Source organism: Gambusia affinis, linkage group LG14 (genome assembly GCF_019740435.1).
Source record: "Gambusia affinis linkage group LG14, SWU_Gaff_1.0, whole genome shotgun sequence".
In the NCBI taxonomy this organism is placed as follows: domain Eukaryota; kingdom Metazoa; phylum Chordata; class Actinopteri; order Cyprinodontiformes; family Poeciliidae; genus Gambusia; species Gambusia affinis.
Genome location: NC_057881.1, coordinates 686,644 through 706,848, shown reverse-complemented (window position 1 = coordinate 706,848; position 20,205 = coordinate 686,644). Strand labels below are relative to the sequence as shown.

General features: G+C 45.6%; 3 protein-coding genes across 7 annotated transcripts; 2 read left to right on the top strand and 1 right to left on the bottom strand.

The window, feature by feature from the left end:
- Positions 1-1,290: 1,290 nt before the first annotated feature.
- cap1 (CAP, adenylate cyclase-associated protein 1 (yeast)) lies at positions 1,291-8,395 on the top strand. Of its 5 annotated transcripts, none has more exons than XM_044139494.1 (14): positions 1,518-1,649; positions 2,626-2,804; positions 3,514-3,621; positions 3,817-3,917; positions 3,999-4,076; positions 4,857-5,000; positions 5,149-5,234; positions 5,314-5,419; positions 5,500-5,686; positions 5,908-6,080; positions 6,167-6,290; positions 6,770-6,852; positions 6,932-7,075; positions 7,747-8,395. In XM_044139494.1, the coding sequence occupies exons 3-14, from the start codon at positions 3,516-3,518 to the stop codon at positions 7,828-7,830; spliced, it is 1,416 nt and encodes a 471-aa protein (XP_043995429.1). In that variant the 5' UTR covers positions 1,518-1,649; positions 2,626-2,804; positions 3,514-3,515; the 3' UTR covers positions 7,831-8,395. The 5 variants fall into 5 exon arrangements, with proteins under 5 accessions (XP_043995426.1, XP_043995429.1, XP_043995427.1 ...); XM_044139495.1 differs by lacking the exon at positions 1,518-1,649 and adding an exon at positions 2,869-2,956 and having other exon boundaries at positions 2,743-2,803; XM_044139491.1 differs by lacking the exon at positions 2,626-2,804 and having other exon boundaries at positions 1,291-1,649.
- Positions 8,391-14,841, bottom strand: ppt1 (palmitoyl-protein thioesterase 1 (ceroid-lipofuscinosis, neuronal 1, infantile)). Its single transcript, XM_044139506.1, has 10 exons — positions 14,704-14,841; positions 13,428-13,549; positions 13,025-13,134; positions 12,471-12,598; positions 12,326-12,396; positions 10,564-10,666; positions 10,405-10,495; positions 10,228-10,326; positions 10,077-10,148; positions 8,391-8,635 (listed from the first exon to the last, which is right to left on the bottom strand). The coding sequence occupies exons 2-10, from the start codon at positions 13,540-13,542 to the stop codon at positions 8,513-8,515; spliced, it is 912 nt and encodes a 303-aa protein (XP_043995441.1). The 5' UTR covers positions 13,543-13,549; positions 14,704-14,841; the 3' UTR covers positions 8,391-8,512.
- A 230-nt stretch (positions 14,842-15,071) lies between these two features.
- LOC122844236 (ras-related GTP-binding protein C-like) lies at positions 15,072-19,290 on the top strand. The gene is made up of 7 exons (XM_044139503.1): positions 15,072-15,257; positions 15,761-15,964; positions 16,948-17,147; positions 17,217-17,331; positions 17,396-17,538; positions 18,375-18,535; positions 18,809-19,290. Exons 1-7 carry the CDS (start codon positions 15,072-15,074, stop codon positions 18,964-18,966), a joined length of 1,167 nt encoding a protein of 388 aa, XP_043995438.1. The 3' UTR covers positions 18,967-19,290.
- The last annotated feature ends 915 nt before the right edge of the window (positions 19,291-20,205 follow it).

Here is a 20,205-nt window from a genome sequence, read left to right as displayed (position 1 = left end):
CAGTGTGAAGGAAGAGCATTGGAGGAACTGGAAAGAGTTAGGAAAACTTAATCAAAGTATGATGATGGTTATGATGGCAAACCCAGCATGATGCATCCCTTTGGCTCCTACGGAGTCTGCTGCCCCCTAGAGGTCCAGTGGTGAACTGCCACCCTCTCCTGGCTGCTGCTAGCTCTGGGTAGCTCAGAAAACAGTCCATTACATTTCTAAAGTACTGATTTCTTCTTACCTTATTGTTTCACAGATTATCTTTTGTAATATAAGTGAATAATCAGTATTTGTGCAGACTACGTATTTACTCTTTATTTACATCAGTCCTGATTTATTTAATTCTATTAGTTTTGTGATAAAAAAAAAATAATAATTTAAAAGGGTTTTATTTTCTGTATGAGAACCGAACATCATCTATCTGTTGTTGCCACGGTGATTGTCTCATTCAGACGACTCAGCTGAAGTTTATCCTGTCATTGACTTTTCTCAGCCCATTAACCTTAGCTCCTCTTTGCTGCTTCATTAATGATGATGATGATGATGATGATGATGATGATGATGATGATGACGTCTATAATGGCTGGTGTTTGGATGTGACCTTCTAAGAGCCGTTATGGTTTCCTCCTGAAACTGAAGCAGACAGAAATGTCCAGGTTGGTTTAAGGAGGAAGCAGAATGAAGTCATTTCCTGTCATTAGACAACTTGTTGTTTTCCTGTTTTATGAGAAAGCATCAGTTTTGTGGATATTGGTCGTACCAGCTGATGATCTTTGACCTGGGAATAGTTCTGGGTCATCCCAACAACCAGGGCCGACCCAAAATGTTCTGAGGCCATCAGCAGAATTAGATTTGGGGCCCGACTGCCACTGACAGCATTTCAACGTGGAAGTTTAATTAGCTGAGCTAATTGTAAACAAACTGAGCACAAACACAAAGCTTAAACCCAAAACATCAGAGCACTTTCGTAGTAAAATAAAGCGAAACTAGCATTTCACTTAGTGGCTTAGCAAACATTGAAAAAATTTAGCATACTTAGCTTCCCATAAATAAATTTTAAAGCAAAACCAACAATAAAACTGAAACCATGAGTGAAAAGACTGATCCAAAGAATTACTCCCTGAAGCGCAAAATCACCGGTAAGTAATAACAAATACTGGGCTGGTGATTAGTTTGACAGTTTAGCATTAGCTTCCCTTAAATACCATGTTTGCATAACCTTTCTGCATTAATGGAGCTAATCTTCTTCATCTCATCCACCGTCTGCTCCTGCAGCTTCACTGCAAGCTGTGTGTCTGTCCTACATAAGAGCAGAGTTCTGATTTGGTGCACATGTGCAGCTCTGTGCGCCTCTGATTGCAGAGTGGCGCTAACTGCGGTGTGCAGAGTATGTGTAGTTTCTGCTTCCTGCTGTCATGACGGTGCACGCTGCAGCCATGATGAGAGGGAAGAAAGTGGTGTTTTCTGGGTGTCAGAGCGCCGCTGCCCTCTGCCTCCGCGCTCCTTATATGGGAAAGGAATCAGGCTGAGAGGGGCGGAAACACGCCGCAGTGCCAGCCGGGTAAATTCACCTCATCCAGGAAGAAATCCACCGAAGCTCAGTCTGCTCTGCACTTCTGCGACAGAACACGGACCAAATCATTGCTAGACCCGGTTAGCAGGTAGGCCGAACCGGAACGCATGTCGCTGGTTTCACTGGGTTTACTGGTGAGGGGAACAAAGCGGAACTGGGAGCGGCTGGTCGGACGGAGAGGAGACAGACGGAGAAATCAGGAACTTCAGGGAGGGAGCGACCCGGAAACCAGATTAACGGTGTTTATTCCGTTCAGATAACCGAACCGGCTTGGTTCTGCCGCAGTCACCTGACCCATTTCAATGGTCCCAACAGAACCAGTCGGGTTAAATAAGCTGTTCTGACTCATTAGTTAACCCGTGTAATTGTCCCCCTCCTGCTGCAGCGGCTCTGTTTTCAGACGGTGTTCTGGATGGTTTGGTAACCCCTGCAGGTGGTTCCTCGCTTCTGAAGCGGCTTCCCGCACAGAACCAACGGAACTGTTGATTCGGTTCTGACCGGTGGTACTGGTACTGGTTCTGGGTCTGAAGGTAGCTGGTCGGGTCCGTTACCCGGTACTACATCAACGGGGCCGCAGATGTGAACTCAACGTGCCCGGCGCTGCTAGCTTAGCTTTAGCCTGGTTTACCAATCTCATTAACAACTCCAGCAGCCTGGACGTGATTTGTGGCCCACCTGTGGTCCAGGTGAAGGCTGCGGCGGTGGGGTGTGTATCCCTCCGCGGCCGGAACACCTTTCAACCTGGAATGACGTGCCCTGCTTTCTGTCTGTCCCCTTCCGCGGGTCAAACACTGCACAGGTCAAACCAGAACCCAAAAGGTTTCAGGCTGGGATGGAACCAGAACCTTTTGGGTTCTGTAGAAGCTGTCCTGGTTGACAGGAAGTGAATCCTGCAGAAACTTTTCCATCTTCAGGATTTCTCTGCAGGTCAGCCAGGATGGTTCTGTTGGGTTGACCCGGTTTTGCTGAAGTGCCTCCTGCCTCCTGGCTTCTGATTGGCTCCTCACTTTTCCTGCTGCAGCTGTTTACTTCCTGTCTGTCCCCTGTGGTCCCGCCCCCTGCAGGTGAGTCAGTCATCTGGAAGCAGGAACCATGGTGGCCCCACCTTGCCGGAAGGCGTCACCTCAGGTTAACCCTGGTTTCTTCATGAAGGTCCAAAGTGACAGAGAGCCTCATTAATGGGTTTCGGATCAGAACCAGAAGCATCCGGTTTTCCTCCAGTTCTTCTTTGGGATTCATAAAGTTGAGTTTTTGTAAATTCCTGGGAATCTCCATTTTATTCCTGGTTCTGACCCGTTTCTCCTCAGAACCGCCGGTCCGACTGGCTTCCTGCAGCTTCAGCTCTTCCCCCCTCTGGGATTTTCCGTCTGTGTTCCCTTTTCTGGAAACTTCCAGGTGAAGTTCAAGGAGAAACGAGTTCAGGCCTGCAGCTGTCTGATTCAAATTTAAACAAATGTAACGTTTTATTGGTGATAAATTTGGTTAAAAAGCAGAAAAGGAGCCAGGAGAAATCAGCTGGATCCTGGGTGTACAAACATTTTGTCAAAATGTCAAAAATTCTTTTACAAAATGTTTGATAATTTATTATTAATTGATAATTTAAACATGAATGATTGTAAACATTCGAACATTAGAATCTGGGTCCTAAACAATAAATTTAGTAAGTCAGGGAATCAAAGAACTGGGCCGGCTGGTTGTGGCTGTGAACCAATACCCCAATCAGAACCGACCCGATCTGCGGTACCAGCAGAACCGCCCGGTTGTTGTTGTGGAAAGTTTTCTGATCCTTTAATGAGCTGCAGCTCGTTAAGAGCTCGGCGGCCCGTTAACGAGCTGCTGACCCGAACGCTTTCTGGAGGAGCAGAACCCAGCCTGCTGATTCTGGGAGGACCGACTCCTTCTGGATCAGAACCGCTGCAGCCGTGTCACTTCCTGTTTCCTGTCCCCTGCAGGAATGGCAGCGGAGCTGGCGAGTCTGGTGCAGCGGCTGGAGGCGGCGGTGGGCCGGCTGGAGGTCGTGTCGGGCCCGCCGGGCGGCGCCTCAGGTTCTGCTGGGGGAGGTAAGCCGGGCTTGATCCGCTTTGGACCGGTTCTGGTTCTCCTGAAGGTTCTACAAAACAAAAGAATCCTCGGGTCTAGTTAGAACCGGTTCTGTTCCAGGTTCTGGGTCAGGCAGGTTTGGATCAGAACCAGTTTGTCAGAACTGGTCTGCATCAGAACCGGTCCGGATCAGAAACCTGTCCGTTCCCTCCTAGCCGTGGCGGCGTTCGTGGAGGCGTACGATGACATCATCAGAGGTCCGGTGGCGCAGTACGTGGCCCTGAGCCAGCAGATCGGAGGAGACGTCCAGAAACACGTAGGTCACTGACTCCGCCCCCTCTGGCGGCCAGGGCGGCACGGCGTTGCCATGGTAACCCTGTTGTGCGCTCCTCCTCAGGCGGACATGATGAAGCAGGCGTTCTCCAGCCAGAGGCAGCTCCTCGCCACCGCGTCCTCCTCCCAGAAGCCCTCAGACGTGAGTCCAGAACCGAACCGACCCGGTTCAGTTCAGTTCTGACAGCAGCAGACGGTTGGTGGTTCTGACCCGGTTCAGTCGGATCCAAACCTCTGCAGCTGGTTCTGGTTCTGAAAGACGATCAGAACTGTCTAAAGCTCATCATCGATCCAGACGGAAATTTTTTTTCTTTTGAAAATTACAGAAATATTCTTTTCTCTTAATGAATTCAAATCATCGATTACTTTAAACTAAAAGAAGAACAAAGATATAAAACACAAAGTCTGGATGTTAAAACTTGAGCAGGACCGGGTGACTCCTTACACAGACGGGATCCCGACCCGAGGCTCCGACCCGCCTGCCTGACCCGGAGGTCCGGATGGCGTCTGTGATGGAGCCACATCTTGAAGGCACCATGAAGGTCCAGCTGTCCTCCATGTCTAGTTTCTGACCCAGTTCTGCTGATTTAACACCAGCTGACCATTTGGACCCAGCAGTAGTTCTACTGGTTCCTTAAACAGAACCATCTGACCCGGTACCACAGCGGTCCATTTAAACCGGACTGGGTCATTTTAGGCCGTTAATTCAATAAAATAATTTTTTTCCTGCATGTAAACCAAAACAAGGGTTCTGATTGGCTCCTGGTGTCGGCCCGGTTCTGTGTGGGCAGCAGAACCTCTGGATGAGATCGGAGGTCAAACCAGAACCAAGAGGGGAAAAATGCACCGATTTGCTGCTGCTCTGATGTTATTGATGATGTCACTGTCTTACTGATGATGTCATCCCCCTCCGCCCCCCCAGTCGGTTCTGACGGCGCTCCTGCAGCCCGTCTCCAAGGCGATCCAGCAGGTCCAAGCATTCCGGGAGCAGAACCGGACCTCTCCACTCTTCAACCACCTGTCTGCCGTCAGCGAGAGCGTTCCCGCCCTGGGATGGGTTGCCATGGTAACCCGTGTGTGTGTGTGTGTGTGTGTGTGGTTCTGAATTGGTTCGTGTTCACAGTTCACCGCTGGTTCGTTAGGAGTGAATGCGTGATGCCGTTGCTTAGCGACTGTCGGCGTCTGGTAGAAACTAACGGTTCTGGTTCCGTCAGGCTCCGAAGCCCGGTCCGTACGTTAAGGAGATGCAGGATGCCGCCATGTTCTACACCAACCGGGTCCTCAAGGACTACAAGGAGAAGTCAGTACAGCTGCTTCCTGTTTCCTGTCCAGACAGGAAGTGGGTTCCTCATGTCTTCTGTTCCTTCTTGTCCCTGCAGAGACAAGATGCATGTGGACTGGGTGAAGGCCTACGTCTCCATCTGGACCGATCTGCAGAACTACATCAAGCAGCACCACACCACCGGCCTGAGCTGGAGCAAGACCGTGAGTAACCGGAACCGGAACCAGAACCGATTCCATCCCTTTATGTGTCGCCGACATCCATCTTGTCTCGCCGTCCTCAGGGTCCGGTCGCCGCTGCCTCTGTGGCTCCGCCCAGTGCGCCGGCCGGCGGCCCGCCGCCCCCACCGGGCCCCCCCCCTCCACCCGAGGAGCTGAGTGGCGCTCCAGGAGGCGGCAGCGATGGCGGCGGCGCCACCAGCAGGAACGCTCTGTTCGCCGCCATCAACCAGGGATCCGACATCACCAGAGGTCAGAGGTTAATCGACCAGAAAATAAGAAATTTATATGAAAATGTATTTTTCAAAATGTTTGTATTTGAGAAATTCATATTTTTTATAGAAAAAGTTTTTCTAAAAAGAAAAATAAATTATTTTAATTTAATATTATAAAATTTAAGGCTTAAATTTCTATTATCTTTTATTGCTGAGGTTCTGCTGCTGCAGCTTCACTCTGATTTTTAACCCTTTCAGGCCTGAAGCATGTCGGTGATGACCAGAAGACCCACAAGAACCCGGCCCTCAGGGGCCCGGGGGCCCCAGTACGTACCGGACCCAAACCGTTCTCCTCGGCCACGCCCCGACCCGCGGCACCGACCCGCACGCTGCCACCGGTTCTGGAGCTGGAGGGAAAGAAGTGGAAAGTGGTGAGTGGGAGGTTCTGGTAGCTCTGCACATGTGGAGGTGTGAGTGCTCTCACCCACTGGTTCTGGTTCTGGTTCTGGTTCTGCAGGAGAACCAGGAGGGGGCCCAGGGCCTGGTGATCAGCGACACGGAGCTGAAGCAGGTGGTCTACGCCTTCAAGTGCAACCAGAGCACGCTGCAGGTCAAAGGCAAAATCAACTCCATCACCATCGGTAAGAGCTCAGAACCGGGTCAGAACCTTTAGGTCCACGCCCGGTTTAATCCACAAACATTCATGATTAAAAATCAGATTTAATCCAGTTATTTTCCTGGTTTATTTCCTGTATTGCCAGTTAGGAAGCAGCTCCCCCTGCTGGCCGTTTTTAGAAATCACTCATTGAGTCTTTGGACAGAAAACGGAGCCGAACAAACTGACTGTTTAAATAAAAATCTGATAATCCATAACTTTATATTTTAATTCTATTTGTATATCAGAAGCTTATTAAATTGTGAAGCTGTTTAAATGAGGAAACTTTTGCTTCACGTTTTTCTAAAAAATCAAAATAATGAAATGTCTGATCAGCTGACCAATCAGAGCGCTGGGCAGTGATTCAGGGCACCTGATTGGCCGATGAAGCTCCAGCAGATTTAAAAGTTGAAGCCATATTTTCAGGTTTGAACTGTGATGTAATAAAGCGCTGCTGATCCTCAGACAGCTGTAAGAAGATGGGTCTGGTGTTCGACGACGTCGTCGGCATCGTGGAGGTCATCAACTGCAGAGACGTCAAGGTCCAGGTGCGTACGTCTCCTGGATCCGGTCCTGGTTCTGGACCCGGTCTTGGTCCAGGCTGCTGACCGGCCCATGTCTCTGCAGGTTATGGGGAAAGTCCCGACCATCTCCATCAACAAGACGGACGGCTGCCATGTTTACCTGAGCAAAGACTCGGTGAGCTGTGAGGTCATCAGCGCCAAGAGCTCCGAGATGAACATCCTGGTTCCCGACAAGGACGGAGAGTTTGTGAGTAACTTGCAACCGGTTCCGGTCCAACACAGTATCCTTAAAACCGGGGTCAGGCGGATTACCTCTGAGCAGTCAGTGTCTCACCTGGAGAATCCGACTGCAGACGGTTGGCTATGTTTGGACCCGTTTCGATTCGGTTCTGGTTTCAGTCGGGACCGGAACTGTTGATCCGGTCAGAACCGAGCCGTCAGACGGATTAAAGAGAAATGTAATCTGAATTTAGCTGAATTGTTTATGAAGCTAACAGGAAGTCGTAAGTCTGATTGTTTGATTGATTAGAGCAGATCATCAGGGACTCGAGTTGAGCTTCAAATAGATTTCAGACTCAACTTGACCTTTGACCTGGACTCTGTTTTTTATCTATAATGAATCTCCAGGCTGCTTGTTTTATTTTGAAAGTATGAACCTAATTATTAGCCAGAGAAGTTACTGGATTATTGTGGGATGCTAACGTCTCCTAGCAACCAGCTCATGCTAGCTGCAGCTTCATAGTAATGACTACATGAACATATCATCACCTGAACGCTGCTTTGAATCGCTTTGGATAATTTCAGAACAAAACAAACGTAAACGACCTCTGACCTTTTCTCGTTCCTTCCTGCTGGAAACATTAAAATAAAAGTTTTTGCTTAGTTTGGTTGAACTGGTTTGTCCTTCCTGTCGTCCAGACGGAGTTTCCTGTTCCGGAGCAGTTCAAGACCGTCTGGGATGGCCGGAAGCTCGTTACCACAGCAACGGAGATTGCTGGCTAAGCGGAGCCCCGCCTCCTCACCACCTGACCGATTGACCCCGCCCACCAGCTAATGTCACACTGTAGACTGAGATTCAGACCTAATGAGTTAACCCCGCCCCCTGCCTCCTATCAGCCAATCACAGCTGCAGCTGACCCTTCATTAGCCAATGAGAGGGCTGCTCGCGCCTGGAGCAGATCCTCCAGCCAATCTGCAGCAAACAGCTGAGCGTAGATTAGATTCTCAGCAGCCAATCAGCCGTCAAGACGTCCTTGTTTCCTGCTCCACTTCCTGTTTCATTTTTATGCAACTTCCTGTTAAAGCACCTAGAAAACCAACTAAAGCATCACTTTGCTTCTGCTGAGTTCAATCCGATTCAAACAATCCAGATCAGGTGGGAATAAAGCTCCAGGTTTCCCAGGACATTCCCGAGCGTTAGCATCATTCCATGTTGGAGCTGCACCTTGATTCGCCTGGAAGTGGTGACCAATCTGTAAACATGTTTTCTTTTTTCTCACTTCTTTATTTTTGGGTCCAAATGAAAATGTTCTCATTAGTGCTGAATCATTAAAACGTTGCAATAACAGCAGGAAGTTTGTGTCTTTATTGGGTTGAAAGCAGCATCATTCACAACAGGAAGCTAAAATCACCTGGAAAGTATAAGTGCAAAAGAGGAGTTTCTGCTGCAGCGCCCTCTGCTGGTCTACCTGAGGAAGGGCAGCAGGTTGGCAGTGAACCATTCCCTGCTGAACTGGAGATGATCTCCGTCTGTGGAGAGGAAGACCAGCTTGTGGGATTTATCCATGGCGGCCAGGCCCAGACGGTCCTGCAGGGAAACAAACAGTTAAACCGAGTTAGATGAGAAAACATCCAAACAGAGGATAGAACAATCTCACCCCTCTTCAGATTTGTTTTATGTTAAAACTCTTCCTGCATTTCACGCTGAAGCAGATTTAATAAACATGACAAAATAATTTGACTGACAAAAACCAGAACAATGAGAAACTTCTGCAACATTTCCAGACCATTAGGCATTTTCCCTCAGTCCAGCTGAACAAAACTCACTTAAAACTGCAAACTTTACATGGAATTTGGGGAATAAACAACTTACTTATATATCTACAATATGATAATTTTTTTTTAGGTTCTAAAACAAAACATTTACAGATATAGTCTTCTATGTAAAATGTAAATAAAAAAAACATTAAATTACCATTAGAACAAAATGAGAAGAATAAATATGGATAATTGTAAAACTGCTAAAATGAGCATTTTATGTCTATTTTAAAAATATTTGTTGGTTCTGAACTTTAACCAAATGGACTGGAGCAATCTGCAGACCGTCAGGGAGCTTCAGCTGGAAGAACTGACCTGTATTAACCATCTGTATTAAGGTTGTGTATATAACCAGATACAGTCATACTCAGCAGATCAGTTCAAGAACATTTTACTTTTTCCTTTTTAAAATTCAGCAAACATTACAAGTAAGATCAAAAGAAATATCCTCTGGATTTACTGATTATACAACAAACACAATTGCAGAGAAGAACAAAAAATGACTTCTTGCACTTCAGGAAAAAGATCCAATTGTTGAGATATTATGCATTTAAAAGGAAAAAAGATTAATAAAATAACAAATAAATCAATAATAAAATAAAATAATTCATAATTATTATAAAATAATATAATATAAATGATAAAATATGACATAATTAACAGACCTATTCTACCTCACATTCAGTGCTGACCTTACTAAACACTGGACTTTACAACAAATGCGTTGCGTGATAGATATCTAACTTATGGGTCCCCTCACTGTACTTACAGCCGAGGCAGTAAAATAACTTCTAATGTCTGTCGTCCTTTTCTTTTTTGGTCTCGGAGACTCATAATAAATGTCAAACTCAGAAGGAGACGCGTTCACTTTCAGCTCCATGGACCAAGTTTCCGTTCCGCGTGTGTCCAGCTGGCCGCCGCCTGTTGCAGCCAATCAAAGAACGTAGATCCACGTTCTTTGAGCCAATAGCGGGTCGTCATAGTTCATAACAACGAATTTTAAAATGAATGCTACCACTGCGTAATATATTGAAATATTAAACTAATCAATGTAGATTTTCGTTTATTTATTTTGTTTTTGTTAAAAAATACATATGTTGTTTTTTTTTTTAATTAATGGCAAAAATTGGTCGGGACTATTTTATATCCCTTGAATATTGGTCGTGACGTGTCTCCATACCCAAACCTACGCCCCTGGGTTGGACTGTTACCTCTCTGTAGAGGGCGCTCTCCTGCAGCGTCTCCGTCTCCTTGGCCTGGCCCGCCTTCAGGAAACCGAACCACTGCAGGAGGAAACACATGCAGCTTCATCACCTCAGCCTGTGGGTTTCAACGGGTCAGAACCAGAAGCAGGCTGGTTACCTCGGTATCGACCGGGTCCACCACGGTGTCCTGCAGGAACTTCACCATGACGAACTTCTGCAGCTGCTGCAGGTTCTTCCTGTACGTCTCATTGACGACCTGAAACAGACAGGATCCGGGTCAGCGGTTCTGAAGTCGGGTCAGCTGGGTTGGACCGTCACGGCTGCTGGTTCTGACCCGCTCCTGGTTGATGTCGGCCAGGAAGAGGCTGTGCTGCTTGTACAGGTTGTCGTTGAGCGGGTCGTGCCAATACTGGGCCTGAACGAGGCTGGAACCCAAACAGAACCATCACAGCAAGCAGAACCAGGAAACGGGATGGTCGTCATGGTAACTCACTGTTTCTGGACCAGGTCGCTGTAGGCGCCGCGGTTCAGCGCCTCCCGGATCATGTCGCAGATGTGGGAGCTCTCACCTGGACACCTGGGCAGCCCGTACACACCTGAGCGATCAGAGACAACTCGCTGTTAGACGGCCCGGTTCTGGTTCTGGTTCTGGTTCTGGTTCTGGCTGCTGCAAAAGAGCCACTCCTTCCTACTGTCTCCCCGTGCTTGTTCAGGATGAGAATCAGAGTATTTGGATCTGCTAATGCGCTAATATGGAGCTAATTTTTTATTTAGCATTTAACTTTATTTTGATTTATTTTTTTAATAACAACATACAAACATGAATACAAACTTCCGACTCATATTGACATTTACCAGTTACATTAAACGTGGCATCGGAAGGTGAGATAATAAGTTTTCTTATCAGGTGTGAGAATGAATACAAAACATTTAAACAAAAACAACACAAAAACCGTAAATAAAAATAATACAAGCTTACAGTTAGATCCTCCTAGAGATAAAGTGGTAACATAGTCTTGGGTGCCACGGCATGTTAGTTTGGTCCAGCAGGAGGGTGATTCACCAATTACATCATTGGATTAGTAGCGCTGTAATAAACTTCCATCTCGTATTAATAGTAGCTTCTTGGAGCCTTAAGGAATATGTGATTTTTTCCATCAAATAAATGTCCCAAACTTTCTGAATCCATATGTTGTATGTTGGAGGTGATGCTTTCAGCCATCTGATAGTTATACACTTCAATGCTGCAGTCAGCAAAATCCTTAGGAGATATCTATCAGCCATTCTGTCTATTCCATCGGGTATTACTCCTAGAATTGCCACCAAGGGGGTTTTTGGAATATTTTTCCTGAAAATTATCTTGAGGGCATCAAAGATATCCTTCCAAAATTCACTTAATTTAGGGCAACACCACAGAATATGAGTATGGTTGGCGTTCCGTGTCCCGCAGCACTTTAACATTTTGAGAACTTTGGTAATGTTTAGCACATTTAGCTTCCCCCAAATTAATTGTTCAGATAAATTCTAAACCGCTAATTTAAATGGTTGAAGTTAGCACTTTATTATTAGTGTCGGCTAAATGCCAAGTTGCTGAAAACTAGTAGTTAGAGCTTTAGCGTTTTTGCTAACTTTGGAAGTGCGTAGGACATTTAGCTTTTCCTTTTTGAAAATGTTTTATATTTTTCTTTACCTGAGAATAAAAATAAAAGTGGGGTTCTTTAAAAATATCAATACATTTTCTATAGTTTATTAAAATGTATGCCTTTTTAAGTTATGTAACATTTGTGGCTCCAAACAAGTTTTAATTAGCCGGGCTAAAGATAAAATGGCTCTTGAGATTGTAAACGTTGTAGATTCCTGTGCTAAACACTAAAACTGGTCCCAACAAAACCAGTAAGTAGTCACACCCCACTGTCATTAGAAGAGTAAATAGAAAAATATCCTGTTTACTTTCTACGTATATTCATGTTGAAGATTTTTAAATTCTCACACATTTTTTTTAATCGTGACTGTACAACACTGTTCCTGTTTTTATGCGTTTTATATTTTTACCTGGGTTTGAGTCTTTATGAGAAAAACTGTTTTTCAGGCTGTAAAATCTGCTAAAAACAATGATTGTGTTTCTTCCATATCCAAACATGGAAACCTCTGAAACATGAAGATGTGCTCCTGCAGACTAGCTGCAGCAAAAGTAAAACTCTGAGCAGTAATGTTGTGAAACTCCCAGCAGGAAGTGAGCTAACTGTAGAGCGTACCTTGATGCTGGCCGCCGACGGAGATCAGCGTTCTCATTGGAGGAGAGGGACAGCGCTGAGCCACGGCTCTCCTGTAAGAGCCGAGGACAGGAGTCAGACGGAGCTTCTTCATTCAGGCTGAAACCTTCTGAACAAATTCCCGTACAGAAACTGGCCTCCCTGGGAGAAACCCATGGCGTTGTAGCCGCCCTGCAGCCGGGCGTCCTGCGCCAGCTGGCTGCACACCATCGACACCTGAGTGTTCACGTCCAGGAAGAAACCGTTCTCTGTGTCCTGCAGGACGAACCGTCACTCTGTCGTTAATCACATTTTAATCAAACTATGGTTGCAAAAATGCACCTTTTTCAATTCCAAACCTGTTCCTGCTGCTACATTATTGAATAAATAAACATCTGAGCTCAACAACAACAGACACATTTATGGATTTAATCTGGTCTTCAGGTTCTTCAACCATCAGATTGAAGCAAAGCTTCACATGTAGCTGCTACATGTTTAGCATTGAGATGCTACTTTAGGATAGCATAGCTTCACTGATAGGCTAACTGCTTTTATCACAACTTCCACACACTAATAGAGACTCAGCTTAATCACTGCCGTACCAGAAACACAAAATATGTATTTTACATATGAATGTAAAATACAAAGTAGGGACTAATTCTGTTAAAATGTTTACAGCCCGTTGCCATGGGGACTGGTTACCTCGACCACGTTCTTCCCGATCATCAGAGAGAGAACGTAGATCCCTGGGATCTCCTCCTCCATCATCTTCTTTATGGATCCCATGCTGAGCGGGTTGCAGCAACTGTCACCTGGAGGACACAGAACCGGTAAAGAACCAGGAACAGAACCAGGAACAGAACCGGTAAAGAACCAGGAACAGAACCAGGAACAGAACCAGGAACAGAACCGGTAAAGAACCGGTAACAGAACCAGGAACAGAACCAGGAACAGAACCGGATTGGTAGGAGAACCAGCTCTGATCTTCAGTCAGACTAGGATGAAGGATTGATACGGAGCTATCAGAACCAGTACCGGTTTCAGCCTCTCTGTTCTGGTTCTGGTTCTGTCTGTAGTTGGCTGTATTAATCTAGAGCAGACTGACCCATCCCATGCCACAGAACCAGAGGAGCCGTCCCGTTGTTGGTGTCAGGAACTGGACCAGAGGCAACCAGGAGCACCGGAACAGCCAGGGTCAGGGCGAGGAGGACGGCGGCCATCTTGAAACTGACAACACACAAACACAGGTCCGTTTAGCAGCTGGACATCCAGAACCAGCTGGAGAACCTCCACAAGTCCAAAGGAGCAGAACATGTTGAAGTGAGACCTCCTGTTTGCACACAAGCTCTGTTGTTCTAATGTTTTCCATCTGTAGTCAAAACAATAAACAGGAAGTAGTGTCAGACGTTACCCTTATGGGTCCCACTGAAAGCATCAGACACATAAAGTTTATGTTGAATTTTCATGCTAAATTAATTTTGTTATTATAAGTTTTTCATTTTAGTCTTTAAGATACTAGAACTGAACCAAACTTGATCTTTTCTGTTTGATGTCATTTATAAATATTGTTTCTAATACTTTTTACCTGTACTGGAGGAATTCTTTGGATACGTTTTACCTTTACTTTAGTAAAAAATATACTGAAGTAATAATTATAATAATACAGTTAATTCATAGGGCACAAATTCACAACAAATATCTCAGCAAGTAACTCTACGGGTCAAACAGAACTAATCTACAAACAGGAATATAAGATCCAATCAGTCCAGGTTTGCATTAAATCCCAGTTCTAACACCATGGTGTCAGATCCAGATTATAGTTCTATTTATTATAATCTGTACAGGAAAACTAGCAGATTGAATCAAGGCACTGACGACAAACCGTCATAATGAAAGGATGATGATGATGATGATGATGATGATAACTTCTGATGCGCCGCAGACTTTAAACCAATCAGCATTTTAATCATTCAGAGTGATTGATCTCAGATTCTGGGATCAGGTTCTGGTTCTGCTCGTTAATCTGGTCCAGACTCGCTCCTGTGTTTAAACTTCATATCTAATCAGCTCCTGGTTCTGCTCTGGCTTCGGTTCTATTATTAAATCAGCAGGAAAGTCTACAGAATGCCCGATAAGGTCTGTTTGAACGTCTCAGAAACTAAAGATCATTATGGGATGTTACATTAGTTCACTGCGTCGTTTTACAGGAGCGAAATGACCGAAAATAGACCAAATAAAATCAGCTTTTATAGGAACAGAAGCAGCGCTTTGCTCTACTGAAGGTTTAGATCCAACAAATAAACTTTAAAATCACATTCTTCTTATTTATTAAACTTAAATAATATTGAAACTGTTATAAAACATGAGAAAATGGAACTCACCGCCTGACTCTGCTTCCTGTTTGATGGTTTAGCTGCTGGTCACATGACTCTAGTGTTTGGAGTAAGCAGCCAATCAGAAGCCAGCTGAAGCTAAGCTAGCCCTGTTAGCAGCCCTTTAACTTACTGTTCCAGAGGTTCTGAAACACCGAACCCGTCACACCCCTCCAGCTGCTGAGCCGCTCAGAACCTGGTCCGCCGACATGTTTTGATTCGGTCCGAACCTCCGAGCTATAAACAACAGGCTGCGGTTCCGGTTCGGGTCGACTGGGTTCCGACAGCCGGGGTTCGGAGGAGGAGGAGCGGGCCTAGTGGAGGTCCGGGACCCGGGGTCCGGAGGAGGAGCGGATCCAGTTCTGATCCGGTCCAGGATGAATATCCAGTACGGGGAACCGACCCTGGGCAGCAGCTACAGCGTGGTGGGTTCGTTCCCGAAGAGCTTCGGTTATGGCGGGGAGGACCAGGACCTGGACCCGGAGGAGGCGAACCCGTCCGCCAGCAGACCCAGAATCCTGCTGATGGGTCTGAGGAGGAGCGGCAAGTCCTCCATCCAGAAGGTACCGAGGTTCTGACCCAGCAGCAGGCTGACCACCGGTTCTGATCCAGAACTCCCTGTGATCCGGACCGACAGGTCCTGGTTCTGAAGATGTTCTTTGGTTTTTACCTCCTGTCTGCACCCAAATCAAGAGGTTCTGTTAAACTCCGACCAGACCAAATCTACTTCAGATTATGACAGGAAATTAGATTAGTTACCATGACTACCAATTCTTAGAACAAATCAAAGTGAGGATGCGCCATAACTGAAGTTATAGATCTAGAGTTATAGATCTAGAGTCAGCACAGCTTTAGTTATTACAGCTGGAACCTGACCTCTGACCTGAACATTCAGAGCCACATAAAGACAGTTATGAATTCGGCCTTCTGTCAGCTGAAGATCATTTCTAATAACTGTATGAAGTTTATGATATTTTATGTTTTCGACCTGAGCTCTGTGTTCCTGCTGCAGAAATAAATGTGATTATTGACCACGTTCACAGCGGCCGTCTGTGTCCCGGTCCAGGTGGTTTTCCACAAGATGTCTCCCAACGAGACGCTGTTCCTGGAAAGCACCAACAAGATCTACAAGGACGACATCTCCAGCAGCTCCTTCATCAGCTTCCAGATCTGGGATTTCCCCGGCCAGGTGGATTTCTTCGACCCGACGTTTGACAGCGAGATGATCTTCAAGGGAACCGGAGCGCTCATCTTCGTCATCGACGCTCAGGTAGCAGGTCACCTGACCGCCACGGAGCCAATCAGAACACAGGCTCTGATCGATTATCCTGACCATTAATCTGATAAATTCATTTAACCATTTCAGCTTTTTCTATTCTTTGGAAAATAAACAATTTAATTCCTTTTTAAAATAAAATCCCAACAGCGTTCTGTTGGTGAACGTTTGATCAAACAAACATCTAACATGAAAATCTCAGCTGAACATCAACACAGCGCAGATGATCAATTATTGATCACTGATTAATAACTGGATAGAAAAATGTGATAACAGAAGATTTTTTACAGAATGTGAAACTAAAACTATAAAGACTTAAATGCTAAATGTTTACATGCTGGTTTCTGCTCAGTGTTCTTTCAGTAAATGGCCTTTTAGAGTTTATATTCTCCAATTAATAATTAATCAATTACTGAATTAGTTGATTATTCCAATAATCCACAAAAGTTGCAGTATGTAACTTTTGTAAAAATATTTTTTACTTATTTATACAAATAAGTAAAAAATGAAACAGAAAATCTCCATGTTCTCCCAGTTCGAACTAGAAACAACCAATCAGAGCCAGGAGGCGGGTCTTAGCGCTGTCAATCACAGTCTCCCGTGGCGCTGCTCTTCCTGCTCCTCCTCTCTGCAGCTAGCATAGCCTGTCATGAAAGCTAAAGCCAGTTAGCGTAGCCATTGATGACGGCGGATAAACGGTTTTCCTGTAGCGGTAAGTTGTTTCATTAGCACATTTAGCAGAAATTTCAGGAGGATTGACTGACAGCACTAAGCCCCGCCTCCTGGCTCTGATTGGTTGTTTTTACTGCGCCTGTAATCAAATCAGTCTGATTAATCGTTTCAGTCGTAGAGCAGACGCTTGGTTTCTGTGAATCCTGTAGATCAGCCGGTTCTTCAGTTCCTGTCGGCTCTCCTCCAGCATCGTTCTGTAGTCCTCTATCGATGCTTCCTGGATTATAATCCACTGTAATCTCCAGGATGACTACATGGAGGCTCTGGGCCGGCTGCACCTCACCGTCTCCAGGGCCTACAAGGTCAACCCGGACATCAACTTCGAGGTTTTCATCCACAAGGTGGACGGACTGTCTGACGACCACAAGATCGAGACGCAGCGAGACGTCCACCAGCGAGCCAACGACGACCTGGCCGACGCCAGCCTGGACAAGCTGCACCTCAGGTGAGCCGGACCGGACCAGAGCCGGTTCGTCTGGACCGGTTCTGACCGTCTCCCTGCTCCAATCCGCAGCTTCTACCTGACCAGCATCTACGACCACTCCATTTTCGAGGCCTTCAGCAAGGTGGTGCAGAAACTCATCCCTCAGCTTCCCACCCTGGAGAACCTGCTCAACATCTTCATATCGGTAAGTTCCAGCGCCGCGGCGGGTCCGGTCCGGTCCGGTCCCTAACATCCGCTCCGCTCTGCAGCACTCGGGCATCGAGAAGGCCTTCCTGTTTGATGTGGTCAGTAAGATCTACATCGCCACCGACAGCTCGCCGGTGGACATGCAGACCTACGAACTCTGCTGCGACATGATCGACGTCGTCATCGACGTCTCCTGCATCTACGGGTGAGCAGAACCGGACCCAGTTCCATCAGAACTTCACCGAGATGGTTCTGATTAGGGATGCAAGTTACAGATTAATGAGCTGATCTAAAGTTGATTGATCAGCGGCCATTTTCTTAAGGAGCTTTCGTTTGAATCGACTTAAAGGACAAAATAACATGGAATTACAGAAAAAGAAAATAAATTCAACATTATTTTGTGTCTGCTGTATTAAAAACTGATTGAATCAACAGAAAAAGGTGGTTAAATAAAATTACAAATATTCAGAAAATATAACAAACAGAAACCTTTAAGGTCGCTGAATAGAAAAATACAAAGAGGAAATATGTCAAATTCATAATTCCTCATCATCTGGTTGCTTTTTGTTTGGGTTCATTAATTTGCGACAGACCTCATAATAAACAGAGCTCCAATTTTTCTGCACTGTTTCACTGCAGCAGCTCTCCTGTTTCTCTGTCATAAAATCTTCTTCTTGGCAGATCTGTAATTTTGAATGGAGACGTTGACGGTGCTTTAAGGAGAGATTTATGGATCTTATGGAGTTTATACTTCAAAACAGAAACCCTTAAAAGCATTTTACTTCCCAAACCGGACTCTTCCTGGTGTGCCCATCATTTTTGTTTCTGGCTCCGCTTCAGGATGATCAGCAGCTCCTCCTGCTGGCTGGCGGCCAAACTACAACAATAAAACAATGTGGAACCGGAGATTATCAGATGAGAGATTAGAATTAATGTTAATCTAATAAATCATTAATCGACAACCAATCATAATTCAACTAACTGTATTCATAGTTCTGTAAAGTGTGGAGTTGGTTCTGATGGTTCTGTTGGTTCCTCCAGGCTGACGGAGGACGGCGGTGGCAGTGGTGGCGGCGGCGCCTACGATGACCAGTCTCTGGCCGTCATCAGGCTGAACAACACCACGGTTCTCTACCTGAAGGAGGTCACCAGGTTCCTGGCTCTGGTCTGCATCCTGAGGGAGGAGAGCTTGGAGAGGAAAGGTCTGTGGTCGCTCTGCTCTCACTCTCACCTGGAAAACTTCTGTTTCATTTCACTCTGATGCTCCAACGCGCCGGAGAATCTGGAGACGAAAATGGCTGATGGAAAAACGTGTTCTAGACTTTAGTCCTTCCTTGTTTCCTCCTCTCCTTCCTCCCTGTACTTTTCCAGTTTTCTGTCCTCTGTAGGACGAAATATCTTCTTGTTTTCTGTAAAAAAAACTTAGGAACCTTGAGGCCCAACAGGAAGTGACCCGTGTTCTGCTTCCTGTCCAGGTCTGATCGACTATAACTTCCACTGTTTCCGGAAGGCGATCCACGAAGTGTTTGAGGTGGGAAGCCTTTTCGACGGCGCCGTCTGGGCGTCGGCTACTTCCTCCAGCACCAAGCAGTCGGCCCAGAAGAGCCCGGTTCTGAACGGGAGCGCAGTGTAAAGCTACTGAAGACCCGGAAACCTCCAGAACCTTCAGAGCCAGACAGCTGGACACAGACAGGAAACCGACTGGAAAACTAGTCCGGATCCGTTTCCCAGTTTCTGCTTGAGGATGCAGATGGTTCTGGAAGCTGAAATGTTTCCCAGTAAGCCCAGCTTATTGGTTCCCAGCAGGTCCGACTGGTTTAAGAACTGGCCCAGATTGACCAGAACAGAACCAGATCTGGACCAGTTTGACTCTACTGGTTCTGAAGAAGCTTTTAGCCACAGATCAGTTTGGTGCTTTTATTTTGGTGTGGATTTTTAATTAAAAGGTTCTGCAGAACTTTGTGTTTCGTTTCCATTGAAGAACAATAAAGTTTTTAGGTTTCAAAACCGTCACATTTATTTAGCGGTTTAGCTTCTCCTAGCTAATTCATGTGTTTAGCGGTTCAACCTCCCTGGTCAGTGAATGCAGCTCGTTGGTTGGAATGTTTTAGTGTAAACGTTCTCTATGGCAGCCATTTTGAAAAATGTCCAACCAGAAAAGGAAACACGTCAAGAAAATGTTTGATTTGGTTCAAAAAATGGGGTTTTGATTTGACACCAAATTTATTTAATTTGTTATTTTGGTGCAAAAAATGTTTTTTCCATAACAACCGTGGTAGCCATATTGAAAAATCTGAAAATTATCAGTAAATATGATTTCCAATTATCTATAATTTGACACCAAAAATATTCATCTGTAATAAATGTTTTCTCGATGTTTTCTTTTGTTTTGGGTTTTTTAAGCGGGCCCCTGTGAACATCTGTGCCAATAAGTGAAGCTGTTTGGATCCGAACTGGAACCATCAGAACCAGAACCACGACTGCAGCAGATTATCTGCCTGATGCTGGTGGCGCAGAAATCCTCCGAGAAGCTTTGATTTGTTGTTTGAAGTTTAAACGTTAGAAAATGATGCATGAATCTGATCAAACATCTGCAGCAGAACTCCTGCTGCCACTACGATCCTCCGCCAGCAGGGGGCGGAGTAACTCCACCTGTAGATGAATGAACGGGCTGCTCAAACATGAACCGGTTCTTAAATTGATAAATTCATTTCAAAGTTTTGTGAGATTTATCCTCGTCGGGACTTTCTGCAAAAGAAATTGATTATGAACAACAGATGCTGCGTTTTGTGACTCGGATGTTGAGACAACAGAACTAATTTTAAATTCATTAATGCTTTTTGGAAACATTTTTCAAAACTAGATCTTACAC